The sequence below is a fragment of the Trachypithecus francoisi genome, unplaced genomic scaffold (assembly GCF_009764315.1).
Source record: "Trachypithecus francoisi isolate TF-2019V2 unplaced genomic scaffold, Tfra_2.0 Lachesis_group12, whole genome shotgun sequence".
NCBI lineage: Eukaryota > Metazoa > Chordata > Mammalia > Primates > Cercopithecidae > Trachypithecus > Trachypithecus francoisi.
This window is the reverse complement of record NW_022681457.1, coordinates 108,248,851-108,262,294: the sequence shown is the minus strand read 5'-3', so window position 1 is coordinate 108,262,294 and position 13,444 is coordinate 108,248,851. Positions and strand designations below refer to the sequence as shown.

The 13,444-nt window shown below is 41.1% G+C and overlaps 1 protein-coding gene across 3 annotated transcripts in view; it reads left to right on the top strand.

The window, feature by feature from the left end:
- SPEN (spen family transcriptional repressor) overlaps positions 1–13,444 on the top strand; it is a 102,445-nt gene that overhangs the window by 28,813 nt on the left and 60,188 nt on the right. For 2 of the 3 annotated variants that reach the window (XM_033228165.1, XM_033228166.1), the window contains exons 2-3: positions 3,110–3,430; positions 6,487–6,963. In XM_033228165.1, the coding sequence (XP_033084056.1) occupies positions 3,110–3,430; positions 6,487–6,963 (798 nt within the window). The other variant, XM_033228167.1, reaches the window with a different exon arrangement.

Sequence of the window (13,444 nt, the reverse complement as noted above, 5' to 3'; positions counted from 1 at the left end):
CTTGGCCAGGCAGGGTGGCTCACACTTGTAATCCCAGCACTTTGGGAGGCGGAGGTGGGCGGATCACAATGTCAGGAGTTCAAGACCAGCCTGGCCAACACGGTGAAACCTGTCTCTACTAAAAATACAAAAATGAGCTGAGCCTGGTGGCAGGTACCTGTAATCCCAGCTACTCAGGAGGCTGAGGTAGGAGAATGGCTTGAACCTGGGAAGCAGAGATTGCAGTGAGCTGAGATCATGCCACTGCACTTTAGCCTAAGTGACGGAGCTAGGCTGCAACTCAAAAGAAAAGCCATTATCTTGGGTGTGAAGTAGTATGTCTTGTTTTTGTTTTTGTTTTGAGACAGAGTCTTACTCTGTCACCTAGGCTGGAGTGCTGTAGCACAATCTTGGCTCACTGCAGCCTTGAACTTTTGGGCTCAGGTGATCTACCTGCTTCAGCCTCTTGAGCAGCTGCTTGGACCACAGGCACACATGCCACCATGCCCAGCTCCTTTTTTTTTTTTGTTTCTTCATAGAGTCAGGGTCTTGCTTTGTTGCCCAGGCAGGTCTCAAACTACTGGGCTCAAGTATTCTTAATGCCTCAGCCTCCCAAAGTGCTGGGATTATGGTGTGAGCCACTGTGCCCAGCTTGAAATAGTATCATATGGTGGTTTTGATTTGTATTTCCTTAATTACTAAAGATTTTGAGCATCTTCTCATGTGCTTGTCTGCCATCTGTATATCTTTTTGGCTGAAATGTTTTGCCCATTTAAAGAAAAATGGATAGAGTTGTAAGGTTTCTTGTGTTCTTAGATACAAGTCCTTTGTCAAATACATTGGACGGCATTTTTTTGTGTTTGTGTGGAAAGAACTATTTCAATTCCTATCAGTTTTTTTTTTTCCCCTAAATTAAAAAGGTCCTTTTTGGGGATCTCTCTGAAACTATTCTGGTGGTTTGGGGGCTGCTCAGTAAAGGGGGAAAAAGGACATTTTAATAAATTAATTTGTGCCAAATAGTTTTATTACTTCTATTTCAGTTTCCTGATGAAACTGGTTTTAGGATTATGTTTCCTTTGTATGAGGTGGTAACTTAAATCATGCTAGGGGATACAAAAAAGAAAAATTCTGCTTTGTGATAAAGTCAGCTTCTTCAGAGGAAGTGTAAACTTATGACTGTCGATTGTCAGCAAAATAAGTGTTATATTTAAAAGCGCTTGTGTCTGCCTTTCTAAAATGCCAAATTACGAGTACATAAAATTGTAAGTGTTAACTCCTAATGAAATTTATAGTATTTTCATGATTTTCTTTAGTGATTACAACTTTTATTTCTCATGTGCTTCAGAATGTAACAAGTATCTCAAAATTTTTCTTTACAGACATTGTACACTTTTTTTTGAATAAAAATTAGAATGTATGGTCTATCAAAAGATTTTCTTAGATTTATTAATCTGTATAAATTAAGATGGAGTCTTGCTCTGTCACTCAGGCAGGAGTGCAGTGGTGCGATCTTGACTTACTGCAACCTCCACCTCCCAGGTTCCAGTGATCCTCCCCCACCTCAGCCTCCTGAGTAACTGGAATTACAGATGCATGCCAACATGCCCAGCTAATTTTTGTATTTTTAGTAGAGATAGGTGTTTCACCATATTGGCCAGGTTGGTCCCGAACTCCTGACCTCAAATGATCCACCTGCATGGGCCTCCCAAAGTGCTGGGATTACAGGTGTGAGTCACGGTACACTTTGGGAGGCTGAGGCAGGCGGATCACGAGGTCAAGAGATCGAGACCATCCTGACCAACATGATGAAACCCTCTCTACTAAAAATACAAAAAATTAGCTGGACGTGGTGGTGCGTGCCTGTAGTCCCAGCTACTCGGGAGGCTGAGGTAGGAAAATTGCTTGAACCTAGGAGGTGGAGGTTGCAGTGAGCTGGGATCGTGCCACTGCACTCCAGCCTGGCAACAGAGCGTGACTCTGTCTCAAAAAAAAAGAAAAATTAGACTATCACTTGCAAATGGACACAAAAATACTTGGATTTATTTTTGCCTTTAAGTAAGGAGTGTTTGAGTACTTCAGTTTTCCAGTATAATTGTCACTTAATGAATTAAGTTAAAATGAAATCTGTAAAATAGCTATATATAGTTTTTGTTTTAATAGGAAGTTTTACAGATTTTTAAATTACTTTGATTCTATCTTAGGTTTAGTAGTCATTTTTAGACTATAAATATTTCTAAAAGCTTCTGAGAAGTGTATTTCAAGGCCTGGTGCTGTGGCTCACACCTGTAATCCCAGTACTTTGGGAAGCCAAGGCAGGCGGATCACCTGAGGTCAGGAGTTTGACACCAGCCTGGGCAACATGGTGAAACCCCGTCTCTACTAAAAATACAAAAAAAATTAGTTGGGTGTGGTGGCACATGCCTGTAATTCCAGCTTCTTGGGAGGCTGCGGCACGAGAATTGCTTGAACCTGGGAGTCGGAGGTTGCAGTAAGTGCACTCCAGTCTGGGTGACAGAGTGAGACTCTGTCTCAAAAAGAAAAAAAAAAAAAAAAGTGCATTTCAGCTAAGTGTTCTAGAAAGGTAAAAAGGTGAAGGGGAATTTAGTAAATATTATATTTAAGAAATGAGAGTAGGCCGGGCGCGGTGGCTCATGCCTGTAATCCCAGCACTTTGGGAGGCCGAGACGGGCGGATCACGAGGTCAGGAGATTGAGACCATCCTGGCTAACACGGCGAAACCCCGTCTCTACTAAAAAATACAAAAAAAATTAGCTGGGCATGGTGGCGGGCGCCTATAGTCCCAGCTACTCAGGAGGCTGAGGCAGGAGAATGGCGTGAACCCGGGAGGCGGAGGTTGCAGTGAGCTGAGATCACACCACTGCACTCCAGCCTGGGCGACAGAGCGAGACTCCGTCTCAAAAAAAAAAGAAATGAGAGTAATGTAATAATGTGGTGCAGATATTTTCCCCAGAGAGAAAAATGTAAGTGTAAAACAGATCCATTTGAAAAGGTCGTCCCTCCTACATACATAACACAAATTGTCCCCCCACCCCCGCAAAAAAATAAATCTAAAAACTCATTTTGGAAAATTACTGATATGCAGCAATAACGTTGACTTTATTTTTTCCAGATATGGCCGCGTGGAAAGTGTCAAAATTCTCCCCAAGAGGGGATCTGAAGGAGGAGTGGCTGCCTTTGTGGATTTTGTGGACATCAAAAGTGCACAGAAAGCTCACAACTCGGTCAACAAAATGGGAGATAGAGACCTACGCACGGATTATAATGAACCAGGCACCATCCCGAGTGCTGCTCGGGGATTGGATGATACAGTTTCCATAGCATCTCGTAGTAGAGAGGTTTCTGGGTTCAGAGGAGGTGGTGGAGGGCCTGCTTATGGTCCCCCACCGTCACTTCATGCACGAGAAGGACGTTATGAGCGGAGACTTGATGGGTAAGTTCCAAGGTTTCTGTAGGCAGGTATTTTGTATTTGATATGGTGAGAAACAGAAACTCATATTTAGGGGCCCCAGACGGATTTAAAGTTTTGGGCATTCTCAATGTTTCCTATTTTGGGTTGGAAACGGAAGTGATTTCTGTCCCAATGGCTGGTATCTTATGGAATCATAGAGGATATTTCCTGCAGCTGATTGGATATCTGTTCCTGAGATATAATGTGATGGAAGATTTCCTATGGAAGCATCATTTTTGGAGTTACCTGTCTTCTAGAATTAATTATTCCTTCTCTTGGATAATGTTAAGTCCTTCCTTGGATATATCCCTTCTACCTGATGGAGCTATTTGGCTTTTGTGTTCATACTATATGGAATATTTCTGGAATATTAGAGCCTACAGATTCTTTTAGAAGTTGATATCTGCCTCTCCATTTTCACTACATAAAATGTACAAACAAATTGGATTGTCACAAAAAATCTAGCAGACCATAATGATTCAACCACTTGGATTCTACAAACAATACTTTAACATGGAAATGTGTTCTTGGATGAAGAAGAGAGAAGGCAATGCTTGATTTTTCCATTTTGGATCTACACAATTTCTGTATTGTTGGAATTACACTCTTTGATGGAATGGGGAAAAATTAAAATGATGGACGTTTCCTAAATCCTGGAATATAGCCATTCTTTTCTAATTGCTGGGATATATGGGATGTCATGCTGTCAAGATTCCACTAGCCCAGGGAAAGAGGATTACTATATCATTTCTTAAGTTGCTGTCCAGTCAAAGGTACTTTAGCTTTGAACACATGGTGATGATCAGTTGTGGATACAGCAATCAAAATTGACTGGGCTGGATGGCTACAAAAGTGAACTATTGGCGAGCATCTGTGCCTTCCTCATTTGTTGGAATTGTAGAGGATATTTCCTCTTCTGCCAGCTGCCTGATTCATACTTAGGGCTGGAAATATTTATGAATGTGGATAAATTTCTAATTGTCTACTATCTCAAGAAAGAAGTCTGGGGGTTTGAGAGTTACAGTTTGTCTGGGACTGCTTGCTTCCAGTGGAATTATTTTGTCTGGTCACTAAGATTTTTTTTTCTTGTGGTTCATCTAAATATCATTTGACACCCTTGCCCATTAAGAAGGTGGATTACCCCCATAAGAGGGGCCAAAATTGGGGAAGTTATGTTCACAATTCTCTCCCTAGATTTAATTGGGATTATAGGTCGTGTTTCCACACTTGGAAAAGGTTGGTATGTCCTGACCTGTGTATATTAGCCCCTCTCCTAACCCAAGTCAAACTCTCTTTTTTTCCCCACTAACTCTAGAAGTATTTAGTACTAATAGTGAATCAGAGAATAGCCATTAGATTTCAACTCTGCTACCTCTTGTGCCTGCCTTCTGTGTCTTCTTAATGGATAAAAACGTTGCATATTTATAAAATAGCAGCTGTAGCAGTAATTGTCCTGGAACTTTTTTGCCTATTGCTTCTGTTAAATCATTAATAATGGCTTTCACTGATTAACATTTGATAGGGTGCTAAATTAATTATTTATGGCATTTTCTCTTAAGTCTCAAAGGAAACCCTCTTATTTGTTAGACATTGAAATACAAAAATTTCGGAACTGTAGTAAATAAAAGAGAAACTCATTTAATACATTTAAGTAGGAAAGATATAGAATGTTTATCATGCCAGTTTTTCACGATAGCAGCAGAAAAGCTAAACTAAGCCTAGGAAGGTGGGGTTGCTACTAAGTGAAATGATGGGTGAAAATGAATATTAGTGGAGAGACCTGGAATCTAAGCATGTACTGGGGATCTAGTATTAATTGTTAAAATATTTTGCCAGATACTCTTCATTGGAGAGATTCTAATTCTTTATGTTTCATGATTCCTTAATCCCTTTTGATAGAAGATAGATCCAGAGATGGGTTGAAGAGAAACTCAAGTGAAATGGTCTTTTAGGAACTCAGGAGCTGAGTTCTAGTTCTCTACAAAAGTAGAGAACTTATGATTTCTTTTTAGGATTATAATTAGTTTTTAATATTAACACATAATTGCATGTGTGTAATTGTACATGCAACGTGTTTTGTACTTTTTAGGTTGACAGATATTCACATCCTACTAAATGATTTTTTTAATTAAGTTAAGCTATTTTGCTAATAGTGACCTTAGAATATCTTGTAGTTCCTAATGTTGCCTAATTTCATCACAGGCAATTTGAGTATAGCTGAAAGCTAAAAGAACGTATTTCTTGCAGCCATTAAGTTTATACATTAAGAAATTGAATCATGGAATAGTCATTTTTAAAGTCATTTGGAATTTGATGACACAGGAGTAATTTTTATTTTTATTTAAATTTACGTAGCGTAGCATGTGGTAACCTAATATTTTGATATTTGAAGTGGTTTTTTTTTGAGATTCTATTTTTAATATTAAATGTAATTGGGTACCGCTGTGCAGTCTATGTAGTCTAGTTTATGTAGTCTAGTAATTTTTTATAATTATCCAAGCAGTCAAAACTTAATGAAAAAGTTAAACTTAGAAAATTTTTTCTGGACTTCTTGAAAGTCCTTCCTACTGTTGAGACATGCGCTGCAGCAGGGCTTTCATGTCTAAGTTAAAACATAGCATGGAAATGTGGCCTGAAAGAAATTTGTGAATAAATAAAATTTGGTATATACTTTAATCAGATGAAAGTGTAAAAACTTTCATATTATTAAAATAGTCTTGTTCCGTTAACATGAAAAGGAGATTGTATATTTATGTACGCAAGTCAGAAAATCTCTAATTAAAGTGAGCAACTGAGCTGCAGAACACTTGTCATGAAAGCCCAATAATGAAAACAATGATTCCTCAGCTGTGAAAATAATTTTTGGAGTCAAGTAAAATGTTAAGCTTGTTAGCATTTGCTTACTAAGTAGGTTAATGCTGTTTAGAAAATGACCAGTTGCAAAGACAAAGACAATGCTGAAGTGAATGTTTGCATGACTTGCTTTTAGTTTTGCTTGCTCCTTTCTGATTAAATATTTTTCCCCCTCCTAAATGCAGGGCTTCAGATAACAGGGAGCGTGCTTATGAACATAGTGCCTATGGACACCATGAACGGGGGACGGGAGGATTTGATCGGACAAGACATTACGATCAGGATTACTATAGAGATCCTCGAGAGCGGACTTTACAACATGGGCTCTATTATGCTTCTCGGAGTCGAAGTCCAAATCGCTTTGATGCTCATGACCCCCGATACGAACCTAGGGCTCGTGAGCAGTTTACACTGCCGAGTGTGGTACACAGGGATATCTACAGGGATGATATTACCCGGGAGGTACGAGGCAGAAGGCCAGAGCGGAATTACCAGCACAGCAGGAGTCGGTCACCACATTCATCCCAGTCTAGAAATCAGTCTCCTCAGAGACTGGCTAGCCAAGCGTCTAGACCCACAAGGTCCCCTAGCGGCAGCGGCTCTAGAAGTAGATCCTCCAGTAGTGATTCAATCAGCAGCAGCAGTAGTACCAGCAGTGACAGGTAGGTTAACAGCCTTTTGTTATAACAGATGAGCTAGGTTTAAACAAATTCTCAACAATCAGTGGGAATGGTTTCAGCATAGTATTATTTTTTAAAGTAATCTTGGATCATGTATGTATGTAATCAGTAAAACTGGCATGTGGCTATTGAATTAACTGTTCTAAGTACTTGAAGTTAAGTGATGATTTGCAAAGTGCTATTTTATCCTCCAGATGCACAATATTAAAATTAAATGATCAAAGAGGAAGGGAGGTGGTGACTCTAGCTGTGCAAGGCAAATCTTGTGACACTGAAAATGTGGTATCTCTTTAACATTTTTAATTTTGTAGGTATATAATACCAGTTTATTTCTATTATTTTGATTGAAGATTTGTAAAAGCTGGTTAAATATGTATTGGTGAAATATATTGTTGACACATTTATTATTAATGACTAAATCAACTTATGAACAAATTTTAGCTAATTTTAACATCAGGGTGGTAACCAGTTTATAAACTCAAGTAGAAAAGCTTCCTTTGAATGCAGGTTGTAACTTTACTGTTCTCTAAACTGATCTCACTAGCTGAGAATTTCTTTCTACAAATAATAATAATTATTTTTTAAAGACAGAGTCTCGCTCTGTCACCAAGGCTGGAGTGCGGTGGTGCAGTCTCAGCTCACGGCAACCTCTGCCTCCTGGGTTCCAGCAGTCCTCCTGCCTCAGCCTTCCAAGTAGCTGGGATTACAAACGTGTGCCACCACGCCTGGCTAATTTTGTATTTTTAGTAAAGATGAAGTTTTGCCATGTTGGCCAGGCTGTTCTTGAACTCCTGACCTCAAGTGATTTGCCCTCCTCAGTCTCTCAAATTGCTGGGATTACAGGCATGAGCCAGAGTGCCCAACCAAGGAGTTTTATTCGAAAAGCAAAAATAGCAAGTTGAAGGTAATCTTAGTAAGAAACCTAGCTTCAAACCTAGTTATATGGATTTTGAAATCACAGATCTAGGTATATGATATAGATTATCCTTTAAGTAATCTGGGATAAGTTATTTATGTTCTTCAGGTCTCAGCTTTCCCTTTTTTTTTTTTTTTTTTTTTTTGAGATGGAGTCTCACTCTTGTCACCTAGGCTGGAGTGCAGTGGTGTGATTTTGGCTCACTGCATCCTCCACCTCTCGGATTCAAGTGAGTCTCCTGCCTCAGCCTCCCAAGTAGCTGAGATTGCAGGTGCCCACCGCCATGCCCAGCCAATTTTTGTATTTTTAGTAGAGACGGGGTTTCACTGTTTTGGCCAGGTTGGTCTCTAACTCCTGACCTCAGGTGATCCACCTGCCTTGGCCTCCCAGAGTGTTGGGATTACCGGCGTGAGCTACCGTGCCTGGCCAAGCTTTCTCATTTTTAATAAGGACCTTAATAAAGTTATTGTGGGCCGGGCGCGGTGGCTCAAGCCTGTAATCCCAGCACTTTGGGAGGCCGAGACGGGCGGATCACGAGGTCAGGAGATCGAGACCATCCTGGCGAACACGGTGAAACCCCGTCTCTACTAAAAAAATACAAAAAATTAGCCGGGCGAGATGGCGGGCGCCTGTAGTCCCAGCTACTCGGGAGGCTGAGGCGAGAGAATGGCGTAAACCCGGGAGGCGGAGCTTGCAGTGAGCTGAGATCCGGCCACTGCACTCCAGCCTGGGCGACAGAGCGAGACTCCGTCTCAAAAAAAAAAAAGTTATTGTGAAAATTAAAATGAAAACTTCATGTAAAATGCTTACTTTGATACCTAGTATATGTTTAAAAAAATGCTTCTATTCAATTTGTTAATCCCACATGTCCTACTTTTCAGTTTAGGTGGTATATATTTAAAATTTACAGTCAAATTCTTTGACCTGATCAATAGGCTCAGATTACTTTTCTTTTGCCTGCTTAAAATTAAGCAAATAGTCATGTAGTTGAATGGCTATTTTTAGGCTTCCTAAATTTTCTTATTCAAAATAATACATGAAAACATTTTGTTTATCCGTCTGCCTATCTAGATATAATTCAAACATTCTGGAAGATTTTGCATATTAAAATGAAACAAGCACATAGTTTAGGAAGTCAGGAAAGTTGCATTCTGTGCTCAGCTCTCAAGCCCTGTGACATGGATGAAAACTCTTTTGCTTTTATTTGGTATGCTGTCTAGATAAATGATAGATGAAATTCATTTGAACCATGTAAACTAATTATAAAATCTTGTTGTTCCACTTTTTTTCTGCATAGAATTGTCTAAAATACTCAAGTTTTTGTCATTTTTCACAAACCTACCTCATTAAAAAGCTGTGACTGCATTCCATTGGATCAAAACTTACTGAAAAGGTGTTGAGGCACTGGGTGTGATGGCTCACACCTGTAATCCCAGCACTTTGGGAGGCTAAGGCAGGTGGATCACCTGAGGTCAGGAGTTCAAGACCAGCCTGGCCAACATGGTGGAACCCTGCCTCTACTAAAAGTACAAAAATTAGCCAGGCGTGGTGGCCATGCCTGTAATCCCAGTTAGGAGGCTGAGACAGGGGAATTACTTGAATTCGGGAGGCAGAGGTTGCAGTGAGCAAGCCCCTGTACTCCAGCCTGGGTGATAGAGATGAGACTCTGTCTCAAAAAAAAAAAAGAAAAGAAAAGGTGTTGAGGCTGGACAAAGTGGCTCACACCTGTAATTCCAGCACATTGGGAGGCTGAGGTGGGTAAATCACTTGAGGTCAGGAGTTCGAGACCAGTCTGGTCAATGGTAAAGCCCCATCTCTACTAAAAATACAAAAATTAGCTGGGGGTGGTGGTGGATGCTTGTAATTCCTGCTGCTCAGTAGGCTGAGGCAGGAGAATCGCTTGAGCCCAGGAGGCGGAGGTTGCAGTGAGCTGAGATTGCTAGAGGAGAATGATGCCTGCAGAGTAGCATTATACTTTGATGGGAGTATAATGGATCCGCCTTCAGAATTGTAGGCTCAGAAGCTTGAACCCAGAGGCTATCTGATAAATTTGATAGAGCTTAATCCCTGCTCGTGTGATTAAAAAAAAAAAAAGCAGTTCTATGCTTCTAAATATTTGCACTCAGAAAGATAACTGCTAGAAGGGTAGATGCACTTAGAAAATCTGCCTGTGGACTAAATTACAATAAAAAAGTTAGTGAGAAAGGGGATTTTTGATGATTATTTTATCACGTTAGGGCAGCTAGATGTATTCATTTATATACCAAAAGCTACAACCTAGAGGTTTGACATCTGACCAGCAGACAAATTTTTTTTTTTTTTTTTTTTGAGGAGGAGTCTTGCTCTGTTGCCCAGGCTGGAGTGCAGTGGCATGATCTCGGCTCACTGCAAGCTCTGCCTCCTGGGTTCATGCCATTCTCCCACCTCAGCCTCCCGAGTAGCTGGGACTATAGGCGCCCACCACCACATCTGGCTAATTTTTTGTATTTTTAGTAGAGACGGGGTTTCACCGTGTTAGCCAGGATGGTCTCGATCTCCTGACCTCACGATCCGCCTGCCTCGCCTCCCAAAGTGCTGGGATTACAGGTGTGAGCCACTGCGCCCGGCCCAGCAGACAAATTTAATTCATCTTGTATAGTGTTTTAAATTATTGCCAGTATTTAAAAAATTGGAATTTCCACCTCAAAGGCCAGATTTAGGCTCTTATATGTTTTATTTCCCTCTGATTTGCACTGTAGGACCATACCTGACAAGGAAGTAAGGGATCCTGAAATCTGCTGGTTGAAGTCACCTTCTTACCATGGACTTGGGGAAGAATCATTGAGAGATTCTTGCTCTGTTCCCCCTTTCTTATGTCTGTGTAGATTTTTCCTTTTTATAAATCACTATTTTTTTTTCCTTCTGAGAGATTATAGAGCATTTACTTAGGTTATTGGTTTCATTTCATATATAGTCATATTTTCTAGAGCTAACAGATTTCAACCCTATATTTACACGTTGCTTTTAGTAAGTTACTTGAATCTCATTCATTAATTTATTGATTCCTTCTAATCTCACTGATGTGACAAGTTTTTTTTTTTTTTTTTTTTGAGACGGAGTCTTGCTCTTTCGCCCGGGCTGGAGTGCAGTGGCCGGATCTCAGCTCACTGCAAGCTCTGCCTCCCGGGTTTTACGCCATTCTCCTGCCTCAGCCTCCGGAGTAGCTGGGACTACAGGCGCCCGCCACCTCGCCCGGCTAGTTTTTTGTATTTTTAGTAGAGACGGGGTTTCACCGTGTTAGCCAGGATGGTCTCGATCTCCTGACCTCGTGATCCGCCCGTCTCGGCCTCCCAAAGTGCTGGGATTACAGGCTTGAGCCACCGCGCCCGGCCTGATGTGACAAGTTTTATGTAATTACAGTTTTTTTTTTTTTTTTTTTTTAAGACAGAGTTTCACTCTCACCCAGGCTGGAGTACAGTGGTGCGATCTTGGCTTACTGCAACCTCTGCCTCTCGGGTTCAAGCGATTCTCTTGACTCAGCCTCCTGAGGAGCTGGGATTACAGGCACTGCCACCATGCCTGGCTAGTATTTGTATTTTTTAGTAGAGACAGGGGTTTCACTATGTTGGCTAGGCTGGTCTCGAACTCCTGACTTCAAGTGATCCACCCACCTCAGCTTCCCAAAGTGCTGGGATTATAGGCATGAGCCACTGCTCCCGGCCAATGATAGCTTTTGTATCTATACATAAAAAGAACAGTGAGATAAATCTTCTGACTGCTGGGAGGACCTGATAGGTAGCATTTGATTAGGCTATGAAGGATATGCAGGACTTCAACAAGAAGAGAGGAGGATTAGGCTAGACAGGTAACACTGTGGGTAGAAGAAACAACCTGAGATGGAAGAATGTTTTGAGCACAGCAGATAATTTAGAATGGTTTAATTGTGGTAATGATTTTTTTTTTTTTTTTTTTTGAGAGACAGAATCCTGCTGTGTTGCCCAGGCTGCCGGAGTGCAGTGATACAGTCATAGCTCCTGGGCTCAAACCATCCTCCTGCCTCAGTCTCCTGAGTAACTGGGATTATAGGTGCACATCATTCACACCTTGATAATTTTTAAATTTTTCGTAGAGACGGAGTCTCACTTTGTTGTCCAGGGTGGTCTTGAGCTCCTGGATTCAAACGATCTTCCTCCTCTGCCTCCCAAGTGCTAGGATTACAGGTGTGAGCCACAATGCCCAACTTTTGGGTTTTATTCTGTATGCAGAGAGGGCCATTAAAATATTTAAGAAAGGAGATATAGCTTGTTGAGATCTCTGCTTTAGAAAGGCAACTGGTGACTTATTCATAATCTCTGTTTTTCCTACTCTTGGTACCTCAGAGAAGGGAAATTTGGAATAGGTGGGAGAGACATTGTATTAAGAATCAGATTATCCTGATGTGTAAAAAACAATGAACTTTCTGGTAATATGAAAGAACAAGACTGAGTGGCCTTAATGCATATCACAGAACCTATTGCCTTTCTCAGAATACATGTCCAATAAGTAGTTGAAATACTTAGATACAGTTCTTAGTTAACATTAAGGATAAAGCAAAATTGATGTAGATAGCTAAAAGTTTTTGCCATTTACTTATTTATTTATTTTTTGGTGAGACGGAGATTTACTCTTGTTGCCCAGGCTGGAGTGCAATGGCGCAATCTCGGCTCACTGTGTCCTCCGTCTCCCAGGTTCAAGCGATTCTCCTGCCTCAGCCTCCTGAGTAGCTGGGATGGATTACAGGCATGTGCCACCATGCCCGGCTAATTTTTTATTTTTAGTAGAGACAGGGTTTCACTGTGTTGCTCAGGCTGATCTCGAACTCCTGACCTCAGGTGATCTGCCCGCCTTGGCCTCCCAGAGTGCTGGGATTACAGGTGTGAGCCACTGCGCTTGGAGTGTTTGTCATTTAAATTGTGATTGAAGCAAGTGTACAGAAATAATAATCCTCTGGTGTTCAGAGTTTACCCATTATTCCCTTTTATTAGATGTTCTCTTTTTTTTTTTTTTTTTTTTGAGACGGAGTCTCGCTCTGTCGCCCGGGCTGGAGTGCAGTGGCCGGTTCTCAGCTCACTGCAAGCTCCGCCTCCTGGGTTTATGGAGAACTGCCTCAGCCTCCGAGTAGCTGGGACTACAGGCGCCCGCCACCTCGCCCGGCTAGTTTTTTTGTATTTTTTAGTAGAGACGGGGTTTCACCGTGTTAGCCAGGATGGTCTCGATCTCCTGACCTCGAGATCCGCCCGTCTCAGCCTCCCAAAGTGCTGGGATTACAGGCTTGAGCCACCGCGCCCGGCCTAGATGTTCTCTTTTCCTCTATAATTATATTGAATTCAAAGTGTAATATTTTGAGATGTTATGAAATTCAGAATATTCAGTTTTCCTTTTGGAAGAAATAAGTTACTTCTTCTGATTTTTAAAACTTGTGAAACTGTGACATTCCTAAAGGTCCTTTAAAGATGTTTAAAGTTAGCACTTGTATAGTGGGCAAAATATAGCTTAGTTTTACCTATAGAAACAAGTTTGTCTTCTGTC